At 41.1% G+C, this 24,007-nt stretch overlaps 1 protein-coding gene across 2 annotated transcripts in view; it reads left to right on the top strand.

Annotated features, from left to right (window-relative positions):
- macrod2 (mono-ADP ribosylhydrolase 2) overlaps positions 1-24,007 on the top strand; it is a 415,533-nt gene that overhangs the window by 274,544 nt on the left and 116,982 nt on the right. For both annotated transcript variants that reach the window (XM_008306138.1, XM_008306093.1), the window contains exon 6: positions 13,331-13,452. In XM_008306138.1, coding sequence (XP_008304360.1) covers positions 13,331-13,452 — 122 coding nt within the window. The remainder of the gene's footprint in view (positions 1-13,330; positions 13,453-24,007) is intronic.

Raw genomic sequence — 24,007 nt, forward strand, 5'->3', positions numbered from 1 at the left:
ACCCCTGAGCCGGACCTGGACCACACATTGAAACTTTTCTGTCCTGCCAATCTACCATAGTAGCCCAAATTATCTCATTAAGTACACATTTTTGTGAAAGTAAGATAAATGTTCTTGCCGCATGTGGCTCTGATTGCCAAAATACACGGAGGAACAAGAGACTGTTGTGCAAAAGGCTGGACTGCTATGAATTATGGGGGTTGGGGAAGGAAACAAGGATAGGCTCCCGTCCATCATGCTGCAGCGCCGAGGCCAGCAGTGCTCGCAGTACTTGTGTGTGACCCAGCTATATGGGGGCCTCTCGTGTTTGTTGAACATATGGAAACATCACCCAGCTGCCTGTGTCATCAAAGCTCACCCTTAAGTGCACTATGCATTAGCAGCACTGATGCAGGCTTGCTGAGAGATCGAGCACCACTCTGTTATCTACTGTTTGCTTTCCTTATCTAATGGTCGCAGACTGGAGCGCATGGAAGTCCAACAAGTTGCTGCCCCGTTTCTTTTCACCAAAGATGAGACCACTCCAGCGAACGTATCACTTCTACATCTAAACTTTCCACCCAAACTCCCTTTTTGTATTGTGTGAAAGCTACATTTTTTTCACATTTGTTCATCCAGTGTCTGTTGACATGACCAGATATCTAAACCACTCCTAGGAATAGGATAAAGACCATTAATTATCCATTGTTTAAAATAGTCAGTTCAGCATTTAAAAAAAAAAAAAAGCCTGTGCAAAGCTGTGGCAAGGTCAAACTCTTGAGTTTAGTATAGCGCTCAGAAAAAGGCCCCATAAATGTATGCATTTCAGCATTTCCCATGCCACTAAAAGGCAAGAGTTTATATGTGCTCTACTAAAGGCTTCTCCCTGGTGAGGCATTTCTGTCGGGGGTAACAAAGTGAGCGTATGCACAGTGTGGCACAGTCCTCAGTGCAGAAATGGCTGCATCTGTGATAAATACACACAGCAAATGGATTGCAGTAAAGCAGGTGGGGAGCCCACTGATGCTACGCGTGACCTTGCGTTTTCTCGACATAAACCTTTGCTAAATTCAGTGGTTTGGCATATTTCATTTGCAACACTGCTGAGAGACAGATAGAGCGACTCGGGAAGAACTGGAGGCAAGAGAGAAGGAGAGATTGATAGAAGCAAATAGAAAAACACAAAGAGGAAGGAGAATTAAAAAAGAGACAGCGCCTGGCCAGGCTCCAACCTGGCACCTAATAAGGTTTTACTGTACCATCTATCCAAACCACCAGTGCACGTGTACTCACTGTGCGGTAGCTTCAGCCGTATTCCAACATGTTTGATCTGTGCTGCAGTACGTGGTTATGTGTTACACTATGAGTAATGTATTCCCATAAGAGCGTGTTTCTTATAGCTTTTCAGTTGTGTTTCACAGCAAGGCATTCAGTACACTGTGTATGTGTGTTCTCTGTCCTTTGAAATATTATGTGGCAGGTGTACCACTGCTAGGTAGCGGCTCCCTGGAGGAGTTTGGTCACAGTTCTGCTTCTTCCACATGGGGCCCTGAAAATGTCTCTGTGGGTGTTTGGAAAGGGGGGTGGGGGGGGATGAGGAGGGTTTATGGAGGAGACAAGTCTGGGAATGACCTCTATTTATTTCAATGGGATTCTCTCGCTGAAGTTGTCAGCGTTGCATCACACTGACAGGCAAGTTTTGATGCTGTTGTAGATCATCCGTCTGTGTGTGAGAACCGTCTTTTGGGACCCGCTGGCTGGCTGCCATTACCGGGAGGTCATCGTCTGAACAAGCAAAGATTCTGCAGGTGATGCAGAAAAAGATGTAAGCTATTGTGGTGGGCTCACGTGTTGGCTTGGTGGTTGGCTTCACCGCTCTCCTTGAAGAAGATCTCAAGTCATACCAGTTGAGAGAGTTTTTTTGTTGTCCCTGTGTTTGCATTTGATTCTTTGGGTTATTTTATGAAAAATTACCTACGCCATGAAAATTTATGTTGAGCATTAAAATGAACTGCAACTTGTTCAGATTTTCTTTCTGCTTACTACACAGAGAAAATGCATGAATGGTTTTGCTTTTCTTAATGTGTTATGACATTGTTAATCAAAATTAGATAATACGCAGAATTGAATACCATGTAGCTGCAGTGGTAATCTCAGAGAAAACAGCAAACGTTGAACTGATTAGCTGCAGTGAATCCCTCAGGCCCACATTACTCAGGCTGCTGGTTCAGTAGTGAAGGAGATAGTTTGTTGTGATTAGTCTTGTAATTAAACTGCAGAGGCTATGAATACATGAGTAATGAGTGGCACCCTGGATGTGAAAGGGGTTGATAAGTGGGCTGTCTATTTGGTGGAGCTTTTGACTGAGAGAAACCTATAGTGCAGGAAATAAGAAAAGGGCTGACCCATCTCGTTGTTACTCAAAAGTTTCTCCCAAAGGTCACTTCCCACCACTTCCATTTTATCTGAGCATACCTGTGATTTCCCCCCCTCCTTTCTTCTTTTTATTTTATTGTGGAAAGGCCACACTTTACAAAATGCTCCATGAGTTAGTCCACCTGACCAACGAGTTTTTGGTGCCCTTCCTCAGTCTGTCCTGATTCACACAAATCTAATAAGTATAAAACACATCTTTATTTATACAAAGAAGATGCAGAACTACCTTTGAGGACATGGACAGATTAAATAAGCATTTCACATTCACATGGAGACAGGCCTCAGTCCGGCCCCAGGGAGAGAGCAGCTCTTTCAGCATGAGATGTTGCAGCCCCCCTGCAGTTTCTCCTTATTGCAGCCTTGTGAATGTCAGCATGTTAGCAACTGTCTGACAATTTTTTTTTGATATGTAATAACAAGATTTTCAAAGGCCTCGTGGCATTATCATATTACTTTGAACTCCAAAAATAAGAGAAAGCAGAAAAATAAATAAAAATTTGTCCTCCTTCTCAATGCTTCAGGGCCACACTTAGGTCTACATTTGCCAAGATTGCAAAGTTCATCATTCATTTAAAAAAGCAGAGGGTCAAAAGTTATCATCCGATTAACAAAAATATTTATTTGCTTTGGGCTGCAGTATGAAACAGCCCACTTTATCAAGTGTTTTTGGAAGCAAATCGGAGCATAAAAGCTGACAAAGTTGAAAGCACAACAAAAACAACGGAAGCTGGTGGACCATTTTAATAATTTTCAGCTCCATTTATTTTTTCATATTCTCGAACAAACAATCTTGTCATTAGCAAAATGCACTGGGTCATTTTTAGTTGTTTTCAAACCGACAAGATAGGCACTATAGCCCGGGTAAATAAATGGTGCTGCTTTTCAGCTTTATGGCACCGAATAATGCCTGTAAGTTAACTTAAGCTTTTTGCTGCTCGTGAGAAAACATATTTTTGTAAAACCCACGTGTCACAGAAAAACATATCTATAGTTTCACTGGTACTGGCTTCCTGCAGATGTTTTCTGGATTTATTTGTGCAGTTGCTGTTGAAACACTAGACAAGAAGGATGCTTTATTATTACTTCTAATGATTTCAGCTTTGAATGAGACATTTACACATATACATATTTGTTTTCTCCTATTACTGGTCAAATATCATGGGTTAGTGTTATTCCTTTCTTGCAACTTAATTAGTCCCGCCATCATCTTACATCTCATTAACACTCAAAACAGTTGACATTTCTTTTTGAATATTGTACAATGCTGCACGGCTTCACAGGGAAAATAAATGTTAATTTGTACAAGGGAACTGGAGAAGAATTCCAAATTAGAGCACAACTCCTTAACAAAATACCAAAACTTGCAGCTCGATTGTTCGCTGCTGCTATGTCTGTTGTTGAGGATGACGTGTGTTGCGCTGCACAATAATATTTACTCCCATTTCCTAACCCTTACTTACCCAAACACAGACTTGAATGTGCTTTTGTAATTACTGTCATTAGGATAATTTGGAGAGCGCGCGGCACATGTTGCCGGAATGAGAGCATGCTTAATCTCTCCACCAGCAGCGCCTTTTCTCCATCAGATTCATACTGGGCGCACATGTCTTAATTGAAATGACGGGCAATAGCATCTGTGAAGGCCACATCACTTTCAGTCTTCCTGCAGCTGGGCTTCCACAACTGCGCCTATCTGTGTGTGCGTGAGTGTAAATCTTACTGACATTTAAAGATTCATGAAGCTCAACTCACCAGCTCAAGGACCTGCTCGCACAGACCCCCGTAGAATTATGATGTAGTGCCCCGGCTGTTTGGTGCCCTAATCAGAGAAAATATGGGATGCAGCTGAAATAAGGTAACAACATCACAGCATAGTGTTCAGCAGCAGAGATGAAAGGCTGCGCTGAAGCTGTATGTGGTTTGTTTAATACAAAACAAACTCGGCTTTAAAAGCAGGTTGCCTTTAAAGCTCTGCCATAGCGGGGGCACCTTGCAGCAAGGGAACCACCAAGTGAACAATAAATATTGTAGATCCCTACTGCAGGGGATTGTATAGATTACATCTATCTGTTGAATCCAAATTTCTGAAGCTTGCCTGTAGTTTACCAGCCCCATCTGATTCATTACCAGCATCTTTCAAAGGTGTTTCTAAGGAGGTCTGTGTGATATAGGAAAATCAAATAATGTGTTTTCCTCACAACACAGAATGCAGTAAATGTTGCTCAGCAGGGCTGCTTCTTCGGAGACACAACAGTGTCACTGCATGCTGGTTCTGGGCTTCACTGCCCCATACATATATGTAATGCCTGCAGAGACACTTTAAGCAAACTGAGACATGCTGAACTGCCTAAGATTCTGTGTTTGATGTGACACCATAGGTAAAATGATGCACAACAGATTTCCCAATATGGTCAACAAAGGCTCTGATTAGTTGACAAAATGTGCATCATTCTATTCTCATATAACATACAGTGTATCATGTGTTTTGTGTGGAATCCGCCTGTATTCTCTTTGCATGTTTATCCGTGCACATTTCAAGTTGTGTTGCCTCAGCGTAGACCTGCAAATTGCCCGAGCGTGCCTTGTTTTGTACATCCCCGGTCTGGCCTCACACATGGCAAAACTGCTCTCCTATTAACATTTAGATAATGCTTTGGAAAACTGGCAAAAAAAAGAGCAAGCGGCAAGCTGTCGAGAGCAGTGTCACCTGGCAGCTCATTCAAGCTTAGGGGAATGTTATAGAAAGCCCAGAGCAGTGGAAACAGCTGGCAGTGCTGCTCAGTGACTTTCTCCCTCTGTCTTTACTCTGGGCTCGCCGTCCCTGTAGACAGTAGCAGGGTAGTTCTTACAGCATGTGTACAGCAAAACAGTCATCGCAGCCCCTGTGTCCTTCAGTATGTGGCCAATGCATACTCCCTCTTACACTCACACACACACACCTCACCTTCTTTCCAGTACAGTGAAGCAGTAAAAGTGTGTGCCAGCAGGCTGAGAGATGGCTTTCCATTTAAGTGGTCTTTTCTTTTACTCGAAGAGCTTCTTGACATTTGAAGGCAGCGTAGACTGTGTTGTACTGTACTTTATGCCTGCGTGGATGTGTGTGTGTGTGCATGTCTGTGGAGTGACTGTGGAAGATTGAAACATTTCATTGTAAGTTAGTGGCGGGTGTTATGATTGACAAGCGGTGATCAGAGCTTCATAAAAATGTCACTCAAAGGGTCACCTACTCTCACGGTGGAAAAATGTCACCGGCGGGGCCTCGGCATCCTACACACAAAAATAACACGTTTCTGGCCGGCAAGATCTCCGCATGAAGCATATCGGTGAAATTGGAGGTATTTTTGTTCCACGCGAGCGCTCGCATTAAATAATTATCGGTCACATACAGGAAAAACATTCCTTTGATATTGCATGTGCGCACGACGGTCTGTCATCATCCTTTTTGGAGCTGCTCCCCGTCTTGCTCTTTACCCCTTAGCCTGTTTAAGTGTGACAGAACCTCAGTGACACTCACAATGGAAAAGCTCTTTGAAAGCCAAGTGTATGAATAATCACTAAGACACCCCTAATCCATTTTTAAAGAAGGGAATATTAATGCACTAACAACTGTATCTGCTCAGTATGCCGCACATGATTCCAGGTCTGCAAAAAGCCCCCTCTTTTTACACTGGAGCTCCAGCGAGTGTTAGGGGATCACTCTGCACTCTCTGTCACCATGACAACACCAGTTCCATGTCCGAGTGGGTGTACACACTTCATTTAGTAATCCTTAGCGACCAACATGGGAACAGCTGTGTGCATGCTGAGAGGGTCTAGGCAAGCAATCATGCCAAAATACACTTAATTTCTGGAAATGTGGGCACTCTTGTGGGTATTATGGAAATAGAGTTTGAGTGGCAATGGCTGACAATCTACTGTATACAGTACATACAGTTCTACCGAGGAGTGATGTGACGCACATCTGGACTGGTGATGTCTGACTGATGACTTTCTGCCCCTGCACTTATAAACATGTACGCTCAGAGGTATGTTGGAGATGAGAAACACAAATACACTCACCTGATGAATGTTGAAATCTATTACCACCCAGCCATCAGGGAGGCGTGCTAACTTGCCGAGTTCAACCCTGTCAGGTACACAACTCCTCCCAAAACATACACACACTGTTAACACTCACACTCCTCAAGCTAAGACCCAGACGTCTCCCCCCAGCGCTACAGTTTAACTGCACCTCTAAGCACCTCTTTCATGTCTTCCACTGCTTTAAAGGTATGCAATTCTGATGAGTCATGAATTTCACACACATTTTTTATCTCTTTGTGTAACACTTGAGCATATATCTTTTTAAATACGCTACGGTTTTAGCACGGTAACATGCCCATACATGTAGCAGTCTGACCGGCTGACAGTGAGTTACACGGAGACATCCAGGAATGGGAAATGCTGGAGAGCTCTTTCAAGTGAGATGCTGCCACTTGTAATTTTTTTTTTTTTGGTCTTTCACGGGCTATTGAGTGCTCTGAAAAGACGGCTTTGTGATTGACAAAAGATAGATGAGTCGTCTCCGTTAACAATGACTGGCACTTATTGGCTGTCATGTGAAAACAGTCTTTAATTAAAACAAGCATGAAAGAACAAGCAAGGAAAGTTAAAGGATTGATGTTTTATTTTGATGGGTTTGCGATGAAATTATAGAGCTCACTGTTGTGTATGGCAGCCATGAGAGTTTTTCCTACTACTGCTACTACTGCTATTAATATAATGACCACTACTAATGCTTCGAAATGTAAATGGGAAACAAAGAGGCTTCTCCCGATCCACACAAGATTTTAGTGTTCACAGGACAGTGGGGAAAGGGGCCAACGTGAGCCAGAGGGATGGTAAATCTGGCAACTATTTAAATATTTTAACCAGATAAATATCTCAAATTGTTCTCCAGAATCACACACTCCACTTTTTAAAGGGAAAACACCTGCTTTGACAGATTAGGGTATGGCCTGAAGTGAAATATCCTTGAAGGGTTTCAAACTGTAGAGAGCAGCATAGCAACAAATTTCCTCCCTGTGTGCCTCATTGCTGAGCTGGTATGTCTTCTTCTGCTCTGTTTTCCTTTTTCTGGTTTTGTTTATGTTTTTTGGGGGGGAAAAAAAAACACCCACACACACAAAAATTCAATATTAATGACGCACAAAAACGAGAGATTTCCGTGTTACTTTATTGATCATTTTCTTCAATTTGCTCTGAAGCGATGCTGTAAACTTTTCTCAGTCAAGTCTTATAAAAGGAGGCGGGCAGTTGTTGCACAGCACCAAACATCTTGTCCTAGATTTTTCCAGGGAAGAAGAAATGCCATGGTTTCATACTATAACTGGATGCTATTAACTCAATCCGTACTCTTGTAAATTAATAAACTGAAATGACTTTCTAACTGCAGTTATGCTCATAATGCAAACAAGAATACAGTTCACTTTCGATACAAGACTTGGCTTAATCCGTAAAAATAGTGACTGCATTTATATTCAGTTTTGGCGGAATTTCTTAATGGACTCCAAGTCATTATGTGCTTTGTTGATTCTTAAGTGTGAAAGATAATTGCCATGGGCAGCGCAAAGTGGTGTGATTATTGTCGGCCGCTTGTGAATTACAATAGATCTGAATCGGGCTCCCGTATCCACATATATGGTGCTCACAGTGTTGATATCGATATTCTACCTCTTGGATTTTCATCACGAACGGGATCATTCAGGAGTAGTTATATTACAGTAAACATGCTCGAGTATTTTCAGCTTTTTGGAATTGTTATTATGAGGAATGGTAGCAGAGCCTCAAAGTCAGTACAGACAAGTAAAAATGAAAGATTGATTAGACTGTGAAGTGCTGGTCCCTCTCTGAAATAGCACAGTGCTTCTCTTCTAAATGAAGTCTAGATATTTCAAAAGATTTTTTAGTTGCTAAGAAAGTGGCGTCTTTGAAGTGAGCATGTCCCCTTGGTAGTTATTCCTCAGCTCTCCCAGAGCTGAGGAATATTTTAGTAGGCTTGTCTAAGATGTTCTCACATATGCTCTACAGTTGGTGTGTTAAAGGGTCAGTTCATGTCCAGTCCATCATGTCCAGGCCGAAAACCACCCACCACCAGGGATGACTTGATCGGGATTTTTTTTTTTTAATTCTTTACGTTTTTACTCCTCTGAGCATTTTACCATGAAAGATGGGCCCATATTCAGTCACCATTTCATATTTATATACCCCTACATAATGCAGCTGCAATGTACATTGGGAAATTTACAGGAAAATGTCAATGTATATGTTTGGCATTTGAAATGTGAATGACTGCATTAAGAACATGTAGAGTACATTTCACTTTCCTTTTAATGGTTCCTATGATGTTATGTATAATTTATTTCTGTAATGCACGTCATTGTGAAACATGGTTGGGGACATGCTGTCTTCAACTCCAGCCTGAACAAACCAACAGCATGAGTTTAGAGGTAGCGCCAGTGCAAATTGTCACTAATTGTTTTTCCTGAATAACAGATCTGCTGGCTTTCGTGCATTTTTACTGAAACTGTTGGCTCCTGATTCACAGAACCAATAAAAATCAGTTTACGCATGCCTTAATCAGTCCAGATTTAGCAAAAGCAAACTGGCTCTGGGGATCTTTCTACTGTAGTTCAGGCCTGTGAACTGGATTAACTCTATCAATTCTGCAGCCAATATCAACCATATAATACTCTACACTGTACTTGTTAATTTTTTTCACACGTTTTCAGACGCAGCAGGCCAAAACAGTCAGCATGATAAGATTGAAACTGTGCAGCGATGTTAAATATTGCTGTGAATTCAGTCTCACTGTCACCATTTGCTATGATTGTTTCTAATGTACAACAGTGGATCAATAGTTTGTAGTATTAGGGTTTAGATAACAACGGCCTGATACGTCTGATGTCTTGTTACTTTTGCACTCAGTGTCTAATGGGTAAACATTTAAGAGCATCTTTACCTTTATACTTGCTCTATTCTCCAGAGTCTCTTGCCGTTACAGAAACATGACACTCCCCTTCAAAGGAAAATAAAAGTCACACACTCTGGTCCTGAGGGTATTCAGACAAGGGCTGTATGCATTCGAAATTGTTTTGTTAATGAAATTGTATTCCACAATGATTTTTTTTGTTGTGATTTTTTTTTTCTTCACGTTTGATTGAGTCCAAACAACAGCAAAAAAAAAAAACACCAACAGCAGCTGTTTTTGCTTGAATAGAATTTGAGTAAATGGGACCAAATAATTCCTTGGCACAGCACTTCCATGCAAAACAGGGTAAAAACAACATTTTCGTATCGAGTCTGCAGCTTGCTACGTGTTTCCCCATTTCACAGTTTTAGTTTAGGTTTCTTTTTTTTCCTTTTTTTTTCTTCTTTTTTTTAATTGACTTCCAAGAACTGATGTGAGAACTGTGTCACACTGACTAGCTTAGAGCAGACCAGACCAGAGGTACCAGTTAGGGGGTTTGTCGCCAACCTGCCCATGCTGAGTAGTCATAGTAACAAAGAGGATAAAGATTCAAATGAATTGTTCATGTTTCACTCATGTTGTGTGCTGCAGGAGGCAGAGAGAAAGAGGTAAACAATACTTTTGTGGTCTTATAGAGTATCATTACAGTGGAAAATATAGTGTCAGTCGCTTCATTATGTTGTTTAATTCGATCCTTAGACCTAAACAAAATAATCATCTTTAGACTTTTTGAAATACAACAGACCTATGGGATTGTTTTTTTTTTCTTTTTAAGCTTGGTTATTTTCATTGTGAATGAATGCACAGTTTGAATGACAATCATCAGTCTGCATTAGTTCAATTGTGTTATTGACCTTGTAGCCCCAAGCAGAGACTACAATGAATAAATCCGGTCCATATTTGTGCTTAAAAAAAAAAAAAAGAAAGAAAGAAAAGCATTGCTGGGAATGGAAGCTCATTAACTTTTGGTGAAATTGGCAGGGCAAGGGTCTTGAAGGAGGTGTGTGAAGTGAGGATTTTGTGCTGTGTGCGATAAAGAAGAGTTCTGTTAAATTCCTTAATGACTTATTTTGTATGCTCAGAGCAAAACTGTGCCGGCTGCTTCTAGTTCTTTAACCTGAGTAGTTGTGTTCTGTGTCTTTACAGGTTAGTTTTAAAATGAAAAGATTTTTTTTCTTTACAAAGTCACTGGCGTCTTTATTTTTTCCTTCTCTCTCTCTCTATCTGTCTCACTTTTTTTTTACTAGCTCAGGACTACAGAGTATTACTTCTGGTGTGAAGACTTAAATTTTTCTGATATTGACTGATTAATTTCCCTTAAACATACTAAGTAAGAGCAAGCCTTTAATGTATTTCATCCGGGAATGTCTCTTGATGTTTTCTGCATCCGTTATCATTATGGCAATCTAGCCCAACCCCCCCGAGGTGCAAGAGGGCTGCTAATAATCTTTTCAACCCCGCGAAGATAGAGATTTATGTAACTCCTGTACAAAAATTGCACAGGGAGAACAGTATACATGTGCAGATGTGAACTTCTCACCGAGGAAAAAAACACTGATACACAGCAACGTCTCTGTCAGCTAATGGATGCAAATAACAATAAAAGCCGAAGGTTTCACCAGGAGACAAAGAACAATGATGATGAATGTTAATAATTATCTACCAGAGCTTTTCAAACTGTTGCAAAGAGCATCTTTGTATAATTTAGGTCTTGAAAAACATTGTTGTCATATTTAATCGGTCCTCCGGTTTAAAACACATTATTAAAAAAAAAGTATTTTCACATGCTTAAAGCGAGTCCTAACTTTTTGGCAACAAAATCTTAAGGTTAAATTGTCCACAGCTAAAGCACTATGCTTAATATTATTATTGTTATTATTACTAACGCAATTATTTGGAATTGCACTTTTTCGTATCTATACAGAACATTGGACTCCACTCTACCACCCACTCACAAGTCTTTTGAAAATTATGATCCAATGAATAAACATTGAGTCATAACCCTATATTTTTTTTTACATTAGTTCAATGAATGGCCTGTAGCACTTAATTGAAAATAACTGTTAGATTTTGTTGGATGTAAAGAATGACTGCAGTTTTTCCTTTGAGCAAAATAAATAACCCTAATTCCTCCAAAACTACGGCTGGAGAGGTCATTTGTGTTTAAGTTTGCTGAGATACTCAGCAGCTGCCAGGGTGTTCTGGAGCTCCACAGCCAAAACTGCTCTTCCTGTAATATCCCTCCTTAGTTACAAAGTGAAATGTGTCTTTCACCTTACAGAAACACAGCTATATAAATATTTATTTGATGTGGAAGTGTTGAGGATACGAGCGGAGACATCCGTACTGGTGAGATAAGAACTGTTTAAATTTTCATGAATTCACCAGTAGTCTGGGTTTTGGCGCTTGCCCGCACTCTAATTGGCATGTTGCCGTTCTTGTAGTGAAGATTTTCATGAATTATGCACGAAAAACAACTCGCCACGTGTCCCATTATAACCACATTGTGCCATGCAATTTTCAGCCTGCTATGCTGGAAAAAGACAATTCTTCAGACAGCTCCATTCTCATTACAACCCAGCGTCAGTTTAGCTGGGGATCACTCAGACGCCTTGTTTCTCACCTCACCCGCACCTAAAATCTCAAGCCTTAAGCGACACCAGCGAGAGCCGCTTGATTATAGCAGCCTCTGTGTTTTATCATGCTGACCTATTAGGCAGCTAGACACACAAATGAGAACTAAATTTAATCTATAAGTGATTAATGGTCAAGTGGAGTAGTAATAAAGCCTACATTTATTCAGTGGGGAAAATGAGGCAAAGTGTTTTTAATTCAAGTAAGCTGTGAGATATAAAAACAACATATAGGAGCGCTGGGGATTTTGAAATACAGACTGCTGTTTTTCTTGCATGCCCTCACCTGAACCAGGTCTGAACTTTCAGTCCTTCAGCAAGGTTTAATATTTTAGTGCACAGAAATAGGGACTTGATTTATTAAATTGCAAATGCATGGGTCGTAGTTGATCTAAATTTAATACAACATGCATTAAGATTTACTGGGCAGTTACTGCTGGATGAAGAAAAATACTACTATTTTGTACTCTGAGATAGTCTGTTTTCTAATAAACAGCAAATATTCATGAATCATGGCTTAAAGAGATTATAGTTCACAATTGCAGAATATTGCACAGAAGCTTGATGACCTTTCTGAAGAATTGTCATGTATATAACATTTTATACACAAAGAGAAGCTGTGTTTAGTGAGATGTCAATGAAATCCTTGTACTTATGAAACACAACATCTGTGGTGAAGCTCTCTGGAATGCTCCGCGACAGATGCACAGTTCCTTCCTGTGTATTGATGTCGACCTGCCCCGTCCGACACCGAGAGGGGCAAGGTTAACCGGGCAGAATGCAGAGAATAATGTTCCTGTCATTGCTTCGATTCTCTTATTTTCCTGTCATCACTCCTATTATTCAATTAAGAAGTTGCATTCCTCAGTCTGGCCGGGCCAGACAAGGAGCCCAGTGATTGACAAGTAAAGACATTACTATGCGAAGGGAAAGAGAGTACAGGGAGAGATATGAATATTTGAGTAGATGGCATAAAAGAATCTTGTAATTGATTTTCTATCTAAGCTGCCGTTTCATTTACTGAATAAATGCATTCATATCAGGCAGTGGGTTACTCATGTCGTCCTCATTGTCTCATTGTGAAGGCAAACTTTATCATATTTTGTATTTGATGACGATGCTGCAGATTTGAAAATCTTGACTGCTTGTGGCAGAAAGCTTGAAAGTTTTACAGCATTGTGCTTATTGCTACTACAAACAGTTGCAAACCATTTATCCTTGCTGAAAGTAGGCCGTGCTTAAATGAGCTTTGTGTTTTGTCCCGTTTCGACAGATGTGATCCACACTGTGGGCCCGGTGGCCAGAGGTCATGTGGGCCCAACCGAGACCAATGACCTCACCTCCTGCTACCAGAACTCCCTCAGGCTGATGAAGGAGAATGGCTTGAGCACTGTGGTGAGTACAGTACGCTACCAGGCTCCCAGTCATCTGAGGAGAAAGTTGTCTCTGTTCTGTGCAGTTTGAAAGACAGAAATTATGGGCTTTGGTGTTTTGTTTTTTTTTTGTTTGACAGCGAGTAAGCCTTCAGTGAGAGAAGCTGTTTGAAAATTTTGGAAATTTGGAAAAGGTACAGCAACAAAAGGATTTAGCATCTTTCATTTTAGATACAGTTCTGAAAAGCCTTAATCTTCTTTATTTAAACAAAAGCAACAGAGAACACAACAAAATGGTAATGTTTCATGTTTGTCAAATGAAGGCTTTTCATGTAGACCACTTTGGCTCGTGATTAAATGAAAGGCGAGCTTTTGTGTACACCTCTCTGCATTGCAACTGTGAATTACTATGCTGTTATTCCTTTGTTTGAGAAGCCACTTTCAGGTTAGAAAACTGCCCTTTCCAAAATTCTCCAAAGGATTTGACATAGATTTCCCCCCCTCCCCCCATGAAATTAAATGTCTTGCTCCAATGAGTAATTTGCGATGTTTTGATTCTCGCATATGTCTGCGCCACCTCTTCAGGAAGAATTTTCCTTCTTTAAAATACTAGAAAACAAGAGGTTCAGTGAATATGGCTAAAGGGGGCTTTAGATGAGACAATGCCCACACAATCCGCAGCTGGCAGCCGATCATTCACACACAATCTTAGCTTCTAGCCAGTCGTGCAACTTATGTTTCAGGCTGGTCTATGTGATATATGGATTTGCCCTGCCCACAGAGGGTAAACAAATTAGTATCACACCGAATAGCCACAAATCACATTTTCTGTGCCAACTTACTGACCTGCAGCCTCATCAGAGGCCAATCAATGCAAGTACTTACCAACAGAGAGAGGAGACATAGTTGAGTGCCAGTTTCATTAAAGATAATTGTGACAAATTCCCGCTCTGCTGATGACTTATTGTGAGTGCAACAGACACATCTAGGTAGCAATTAAATGGCTTGTGAAGTCAAATGTCTGAAGTGGTTACGGTGTTTGGAAGTTGTATCAAAATCAGCAGCATGCCTACTCATCTTGAAACTTCCTTAATAACAGTTACATCGTCGAAGATCTGATGAGCCACAAGCATGACATTGCATTAGAATATTACACAATAGAATAATTTAGTGTGTTCTGCTCAAGGCTTCCCGGGCAGAGGGAGCACCTACACTAAAGCTCTGAGCCCCTCAGGCCTCAGTGCAGGAACACACCACCAGCCTGCGTGCTTTCATCCACAAACGATCCAATCCTTGCTTTGTTACTGGCACATTCCAGAGATTTATTTAGTTTAGCCCTATCTCTTGATTTATTTATCCAATAATCCATATATTTATAAGAAACAGGGTTTCTGTTTTTACTGGGAGCAGGCTGGATTTTGTCTAATGTATTTATACAGCTGCTCCGTGTTGAGCAGGCCTTCCATGAAAACAGCAGTGTTCTGTGATTGACTGGCCTTGTAGGATGAGCCCAGTCATTACATTATCTTAGCCGCAGTCCATTTCGTCTCTCCTTGCTGCAAGGACAACAGAAAGCCTTTTTACCAAAACCAAAAAGGAAATGGCTGTTTCTTTCTTCAAGCAAGGATGTGGCCTTGATTTAGTTTTACTTTAGCCTGCCTTGATATGCAAGACAGACATACTTAAAGAGAGGCTCTAAGGGTTCTGTGCTAATTCTTTGTTAAAAGACATTCTTGCAGTTTCTTGGTGCCGTGCACAATGAGTCCAAGTTTTTGGTTAACTGATCAGCACTAAGCTCATTTTGACTCATCTAGAAGGGTCTCACTACGAGCTTTGCGGCATAAGAGAAACAAGCAATCCCAATGAAGACAGGCGCCCCGCCAAGTGGGTCTACAAAGTGGGCAAAAGAGGGGGGCTACGATTGGGAATCCTAGATGGCTGGCTCCCTAATGGGGATTCCAGGGCATTACAGAGGAATAGGAGTCAAAACAAAGCCTAACACTAAATAAACTCAAGCACGGAAGATTAAAAAGGAGCAGAGATTGGTAGTTAATCCCTGTTTCTTAGAGCTCAAAGCCACCCTTTAGGCTACAAAACAATGTGGCTACCACAGTTGTCATATCAATATCTGCGTGTGCATGTATAGCGTGTCAAGACAGAGCGTTTACCCTACGCTGTACCACTGATTTCAAGACTGAAAATGCGTTTCCTGTTCCTTAGGGCAGCTCAGTGTTTATGACTGAACATTTACTAGTATTCCCAAAAGTCAGACATTAGATAGTGGAGCTTTTCCTGTCCCTGAGTGATGTTGCGCTGATTTACAGCTCTACTGGGATAGGAAAGATCGAAAATGTGACTTTTAGGCAACCTCAGGCAATTCCTGGCTGGGTTAGCGGGTTGTTTCTAGGTAGTATTCTTACCATTATTGTAAAGTTTAGTTACTATGATTAAAAATTACACACTTGTGTCTTTGTTTTTGTTCTGAGAGATAGTTGGGTAAATTTGGAAAGTAATGCGCTATTCAGACTGTCCTGAAACTGATTTAATTATTAAATAATGCCTAAGGTGTTATGTTTTAGTGGTTGCATAAAGGGGGGAAAGAAAAACATCTTTACACTGTATTTTAGTGGCCAGTTTTTTATCTCAAGTGTGTAAAGTCATGCTGGGTTCTTTACAGAGCTAATATTTGCTGACATGTAACAGTAGATGTGCCCATTTTATTTATACCCGGTCCACAGGGCAAACTGTAAGTATAGGATGCACTGCTAGGACTTACTGAGGGATGGCCTTCAAATGAAATATTGCAGTAAACCTGAGCCAAGATACCTGCCGTTTAACCCACACACTGGAACTGAAAGCTTTCTGGAATGGTACACACTTTAACACCCTCACTCTGTCTTCGTCTCTGGATGAATATCAGATCTCAGGATGGGCTGTTGAATTGTGTTTTCCAAATCATTTAGCTGCAATGCATGCTGGACAGCGATAGCGTGTATTTTTACCCGTGTGCATACATATACCATGTCTTTTTCGTGCATCTTCCTGGGGCATATATGGAAGTGCCTGTGCTGCTGCAACAGTCTTTGCTCTTTTCTTTTCCGCCTAGAGGACTCTTATGCTTCAGTGCTTTTTTTTTTTTTTTTTCCTCCCTTTTTTGTTGCGGCTGAAAGAGCAGCAGGCTGTCACAGCTCCCTGGGCTCTGACTGACCACAGCCCACAGCCAGGATGCCAGCATTGCCGGCTGGGCTCTGCAACATCACACAGGGGAGCCATGGGAGCTGTGCAGCCTGTGAGTAGAGTTGCAGCTCTGGGCTGATGAGCAGCACATTGTCAAACAGCCCCCTCCTCTGCTCAGTGCTTGTTACACTACAGTGTGTTGTTTGCTTCCAAAGTAGGTTCAGGTGAAGAGCCAACGAGGAAATCTAGCTACAGACATGGATTTTGGGTAGATTGATTCTCGATGAAATTGTGATAATAATACCACCTAGCAGGTCAATAAGAGTGAAGATGCTCCAGCAGGCCGTCAATATTTACTTGAGCCGAGACATATTAAATAGGAAACTCGTGTCTGAACAGTATCACTCTATTGCATGAATTTCTAGAAGAAAACAGAAACAAAAGTGATTTTCTGCAATTTGTTTGTGTGTATCTAAGTTGCAATGCATGAGATGTGCAGATTTTTAGCCACTGATTGAGCTCTACCAATTACATCGTCTTCTAACTGAAAAATGTATTTCTCGAGGAGCAGGCTTTTATTATCAGGTAAAACACAAATCATTTACCTGTGTGTATGTGCATTTTTTAAGTAAACTCTGGAGTGCGTGTGTACTGTATCGGTGTACAGTCGGACCCTGGGGGGCCTCCTCTCCAAAGAGCCGTACTGTACGTGGAACTGAAGAGACGGTTAATGCAGGTCCCCTGTCTTGGTTAGTCATGGAAGGCTGCTCAGATTCTTCCCTGGAAGCAAGCATAGCATCTGTCAGGCAGAAAGAGACAGACTGTGTGGAGGGGGACGCCACCATCTGGAAGCCATTCAGCCTTAGCCTCTGTTACGTTTTACAGACTGAATTAAACGGCCCTTAAATTGTGACCTTTAGCGTAAAAGAATAGTCATGTTTACCCAAAGCATCATTTTTTTGTTTGATTTTGAGTCTCTGGGAATTGTTCTGTTGAGACCTTAAAAACAAGGGTAGTACTCTAAAGGATCTGTAAGATACAGTGATTGTTTTACTTGTTGACTAATGATCTTGTGGGCAACTGAGCCTCTTTTTTGGTTCCTAATTTGACTTTGACAGGCCACAATGTGATGCTTTCTGAAAGTATTTGTCATTAAGCTATTTCTGGCAGCATGCAGCATGTTGGCAGTTGCCAGTGTGGACAGTGACAGGGTCACAGACTGTATTTAGTGGCCTCCTCTCTGACTCCCAGGCGGCCCTGGAAGTGTTTTGTAGTCATAACACACTGGCTTCGAGGAGATCCAGCAGGGAAGCCACAAATTGCCCGTTGAGAAAAATGCTGAAAGCCAAGTGGATTGCAGATGAATGGTGTAGAATGATAGGATTAGCCACCCTTCTCTGTGGGCTTATTCCAAGGCTGCTCGGAGCATTAGCTTTCATTCATTTTGCCCAACAGCATTCCCCAAATGCATTCCCACAAACAATATCTCATAGTGACACCGATCAGCATGCACATCTTGCTTAAAGATGACAGCTGATAGCCCCTACTAGATAATGTGTTTGACATGACAGGGGCAAATAAACACTGTATCAAAGGCAAAAGGGACCAAGCCCCCAAGGTGTCTTTAGAGTAAACAAGACTCTGGGGTTTGGCTTGCAAGTTGAATTTAACCTCGTCGTTCGTTCTTTTTTGGCCGTCCAATTTTAAAAGCATCTCCTCTGTTCTCAAGAATAATATAAAATATGCTGTAAATAACTTTTACTGTTCCATTTTTATTAATGTAGGTCACTTGTGATATTTGAAAATGTGTTTTTTACTGCTGTGTTTAAGTGCACTGGAGGGTCTTTGTCATTATTTATGTTTCCAAATACTACCATATCAAACTTAACGACTTTGTACTCCGTCCTATTCCATTTTGGTGCGCTGACTCCCCAAGTGATTAATTAATTTTCATTTACGCACTGAACAGATCGTGCACAAACTTTTCCTCTATCTGCTTCTCTCCTGTTTCTCGTAAATTATTGTCCGGGAGTGCAAGCAACTCCGGATTTAATTATGTAATGGCTGAGAGAAGTATGGAGACTCGATTGTGCACACACTTGGCTTGTGATCATAGCAAAGTAAACCGTGCCATTAATTGGGATAAGAGAATGAGAGGTTTACTGCTGATCCGCTTGCACAATGCGCTCGGTTTTTGTGGCCATATCACTCAGTGTTGCATTTAGTTTGGGTTTACGGTAATGTTCTCCCCATAGATCAAGTATTTTTGTTTATCTACTTCCAAGATTCTACGAAATACTATTTTTTCATCAGCCTGTGCTGTGGTGTTATATATCTTTGACTACTACGCTTTGCAACATGCATCCGTGCTTTATAAAGATACATGAAAGCTATAAAGATTCTTTCTACGGGACTATGAAACCTTCACGCTGTGAAAATAGGAGTCAATACTATTTTCTTTTTTAGCATCACATGTAAAAGTAAGCACTTCTGCATCAATTTCTATTAATGCAATTTTGTAACTCACCAGATACAGTATATTTATTTATTTATTTTTTTTTACATTTTAGCTTCGCCAGTGCAAAATATTTAGAATCTGCCTGATGTGTTACTCCCTGTATGTGCTTTGGTTCCTCGTGCTGTAAGCATTCTAGGTTTGTTTATCAAAGTGTTAGTCTAATTGAAGATCTAGAGTATTGTTTATTTATTTTGCTGTTTATTTTTGCAGGGACAGGGCACAATTAAAAGTAATTGCACAAGAGTTAGGTGGTAGTTATTTTACATCTGTTGTCCCTGGACAGGTAGGCAGAAACAACCACAGAACAATTACACAACATGAAACAACACAATATGTTGAAGTCTGTCAGTGTGAGAGAAAGAAGAAAATGGAATCAGCATGCAAAAAAAATACTAGGCAGTCATTGGTGGTGACACTTGGTGAGGCTGTTCTGAAACACTGCAAGCTTCTTGAGTCTCTAAAGGATGTCTCTCTAAACTGCGGTACCCATTTACCTCTAGTAGATGCTGCAGTCCTACTCATACAATCCCATATTCACAAAAAGAAAAATCCTGAACTATCCCTTTAAAGATTTGTTTACAGCCTGCGCACACAGGCTTGAGTGTCGTCACACCTGCTTGTAACCAGGTTGTTAGACAGATGGGGAAAAATCACCGTGTGAACAAAAAGCTTTGCAGCGGACAGCAGCAACTGATGCCTGATGCTCTGAAAATCGTTCAGGATGCACTAAACTTTGCTGATGACTAGCTCGCCGTTTGATGGACAGGTTTGTGTTAGATATAATGCTGAGATATTTAACATGTGTCACATCTAGCGCAGAACACTTGAGTGAAGACAAAAAGAATCTAATACACTCTGTTGCAAAGGATTTCACAGGGTGTTATCCACCAATTAGCTACAGTGTGTGATTAGACCCCAGGCCTCAGTGTGACCAGTGATTGCTCAGCCCTCTCCCACATACAGTACAGTACCTGCATGCATCGACAAAGGTTAATTAGACTGAAGCTTTCAAAAGGTCACACCGCCACTTAAATTAGTCATTTCTATTTGTCTGATCCAAATCATTGGCAACACTGGGCCAATTAGATCCAATTATACTGATAGTGGTTGTGGTGGTCTGCCACCCAGTCTAAGTTAATGACCAGTGGAACCCCAATTACCTCAGCGGCCTAATTCGGAAGGAGGCAACCACAGCAAGAGGAGGATCTGTAGGTGTGGGTGAAAGGGAGAGTCCTACCACACTGTCTTACCTCGTCATCCTCGCTGCTCCGGCGAAACTGCAGAATTTTATGTGAGGTGAAATATTAGGATATGTAAAATGTGACATTTCCGCACACATCAAGAGGAGTAATCACAGTTGATGGGGACTGAAGAGGTAATCTCCAGAGTGTCTATGTGGAGTGGGCTGATGTGAACATGCCAGTGTCTTGATTACAAGCACAGGAAGCCTATAGCAATCATCGGAAAGACTAAAGTCTGTCTCCTACAAAGGTGATAGATGATATGTAGAAAATGGCAGCAGTTCCATTCTGTGTGCACTGACAATAATAAAGGCTCTTCAAATAATTTAAGCACTAAAGCACAGTCAAGCAGTATAAGACTGGCTCAGCACTCAGGCTAGGTTTCACTTCATCTTTCTCTCCACTGTTGTACCTGGCTGCGAGGAGTCTACTGAATTTCTATGAGCCTCATATCCCTCTGCGGTACCATCTGAGAATAGAAGCGACAGCTCGCACCCAACTGAGGGACTGTCAGAGGAAGTTGTTGATTAAACAGATGTCGTTCCTGCCAGACGCCAAGAGACAAGAACGCCACAATAAGCATGCATTAATTAAACATACCTGAAGAATGTGGGCAATGCAGGAGAACAAAAGCCATTTCTGTCTGTCTTTGTCTACGCTTCATAACAGGAGTGAGAAAGTGACTCACTTCATCGGGAATACAGAGAATTTAAACAGGCGACTTGCTCAGGGACCTACCCAAGGAAAGAATAGTTAGTGACAATTAATTCTGATTAGAAACATTTCATTCAGCTACAGTACAGTGCTGGAATGAGTCATTTAGAAAAAATGCTGATTTTCAAAGTAAGTCCCAAGTTATTTGCCTGAGGGAGGCTACTTTTGAATCGCATTGTTTCTGACAAGAGAAAAACTCAAGAACAGACAGTACGTGGACGGTGGCATTTTGTTTGCTTTGAAGTCTCCTCGACTAAACCAATACTTACAAAACTTCAAGAAAAATTATCTGGCCCTTGTTGAAAGCCTGTTTTTCCTCTAGTAGGCTCCCATCTGTTTAGAGCTGTGCTTGAGTCTGAAACACTAGTGTCATCAAACATTTCTTCCACCACCTGATAAATGCTTCTCCTTTGATCAACAGAACTGAGCATGGGAGGAGGATGTGAAATATATTATTGTACATGCAAATGAAGCTTCTCTCATACCCTGACAGTTGCTCTTCAATTGAGCAATCTCACAGATACTGTAACAGATTGCTGTTCATCGGCAGCAAACTCAGTGGAATGAGTCCATGTTTACATCATTATGGTTAATTACCATGCAGAATCAGTCCAGCCAACAGCGCCTGTGCTGAATGTTTGTGTGTGTGTGTGTGTCAGTGAAGCCGGACAGAGCTATCGCACTCCCAGTCATCTCATTACCAATGCAGCACTATCCCTAAGGTAACATGTCATGTTGTTCTGGTTAGCTCAGTTCATCCTTGTGGTCCTTTTGAGACTGTGCCAGTGGGTGGGACTATCCAAACAGAGCAGATAAATGAATAACCAGGGGAACCCTTTGTATCTCATCACATACAAATCATCAGCTCATCTTCGACCTCCACTGGTCCAGAAATCTTTGCGACACATTACTCTGCGATTGCGATACGCATGGTAACGTTTTCAATTTAACACTCAGAGATGGATATTTTAATTATTATTGAGTTAATGATGATGAGAAGGCTGATTCTGTGTGTTCCTCTCATTGCTCTATAATGCAAAACATTTAGCATTAAGAAAATAATTATTTCCTTTATTTAACCAGGTAAGGCACAAAGGATAACTTGTCTTTTATAATACAGCTTCGACAATACAAGAAGGCAAGCAGTCATTGTGAACATCCATCGACAATAATCGTGTTACTAGCTCCAGCACAGATGTGAATTACAGTTTCCTTCCATTGTTGAATCTAGTTACTTGGCCTCAAAGCTCTCTCTTGTTGGCTTTTCATTTGTGGCTTTTATGAAGCTAGTTGTTGAACCCACTGTCGACCTTGCCAGGGCCATGTCCATGAAACTGGAATTTCCTGGTCTATCACAGGGTTCCATTTCAACAAGCTTGCACCCAATTATCCTTCAATCATAGTCCCCCGGTCTTACAGATGTGTTTGGTCGGAGTACAAGGTCTCTCCATCGTGGTTTGCCACATGGGGGACATTCTTCCTCGCTACACATGACATGTTTTCAAGGAAAGAAATCAGATAGCATCTCAGATTAAGATTGATTTCACCCAACAGTTATTTATTTGGTTATTCGTGTCTTTTACACTGAATATGTGCTCATAATGTGGATTGTACCTCAACTGAAGATGCAGCAGAGTGTGTCTGCATTAACATATTTTACAAAGTAGTATTCTGTCAGAGTGCTAAAGGGTTTGCAACTAGTCCACTGTGTCGAAAGCCACTTTTTTCCTATTCAGCTGGCAAGGCAATAAATCTGCTATGAGCTTTTAATTTTAGATATTAAGCACTACACACATATTTCTTTGTCAATGAAAAACAATTTCATGCAAAAATAAAAACTGAGAGGAGAGAAAAAGGAAAACAAAGCCACCTCTTTGATTCTCTTAGTTCCCTTTTGGAAAAGAAATGGTGCCTTTCAACCTTCTCAGAGTTGTAGATAATACTTTGTTCTTTCTAACCTAATTTGTCTCTGTTTTTTGTTTTGTTGTTGTTTTTTTCTTTGCCTTTTTCTAACTTACATCTTCCTGAGTAACATACTGGGACTTGAATGTCACCACCACACAGCTAGTTGTCGTCTCTGCTCTGAGATTATTTACGATTTCTCGCTGCATGTTTTTTTTTTTTTATGTTTTGTTTTGTTTTTTTCCAGATTTTTCACAGCAAACCTTTCCTAACCCTTAAACAGGAGCGCAACTCTTCCGCGTGTTTTGTTAATGCACTGGTTCCCATGTGTTTTATCAAAGAGAAAGCTTAAGGCGGAGAGCTGACAGGTATTGGAAGCCTTGGGAATGTTTGTAGCTCTTTGTGTGGCGAATAACTGCACTTCTGCATCCAGGATACGTATACTCCCCATCTGCTTGGCACATTTTATGATCAGCATTGTTGGATTTGACGACAGCAAAGTCGTAACAGTACATGTTGCGCTGACCAATTGGCCGGCCTATAGTTATGCATATTTATGAGCACATCAGTACGAGACTGAATACAAAACTGCAAATCCTACCCACAAATGTACACAAGTTACAAGTCTTGCTCCGCTCATCATTTTATTATCGAAACAGCAGCAGCCCTCCCACAGGTGAATGATTGTGTGCATGGGCAGACATGCCAATGTTTATGCTCTCCTACATATTTTGTTAATCACAGCGCTATTACCCCACACATATATCCGGTTTAGTGCCATTATTATCTCCCAAGGTCACAGCTAACGAGGGCTGATGCACTGTGCCTGGCCTGAGCTGATTGACTCACAATGTTAAACTGGCTCAATTTGGTCCTACTCAGCAATTCAGGAGGCAATGCTGCACCATACACAGGTTTATGAGAGAGATATATTGGGTCTAACACTGCAGAATTGTATTGCTTTGATGCTGGAGATTGCCACAGAGGTGTAAAATACTTATTTCTGCTCCAGCAAATGTTTTTTT

This window comes from Stegastes partitus, unplaced genomic scaffold (genome assembly GCF_000690725.1).
Source record: "Stegastes partitus isolate 25-593 unplaced genomic scaffold, Stegastes_partitus-1.0.2 Scaffold1, whole genome shotgun sequence".
In the NCBI taxonomy this organism is placed as follows: Eukaryota; Metazoa; Chordata; class Actinopteri; family Pomacentridae; genus Stegastes; species Stegastes partitus.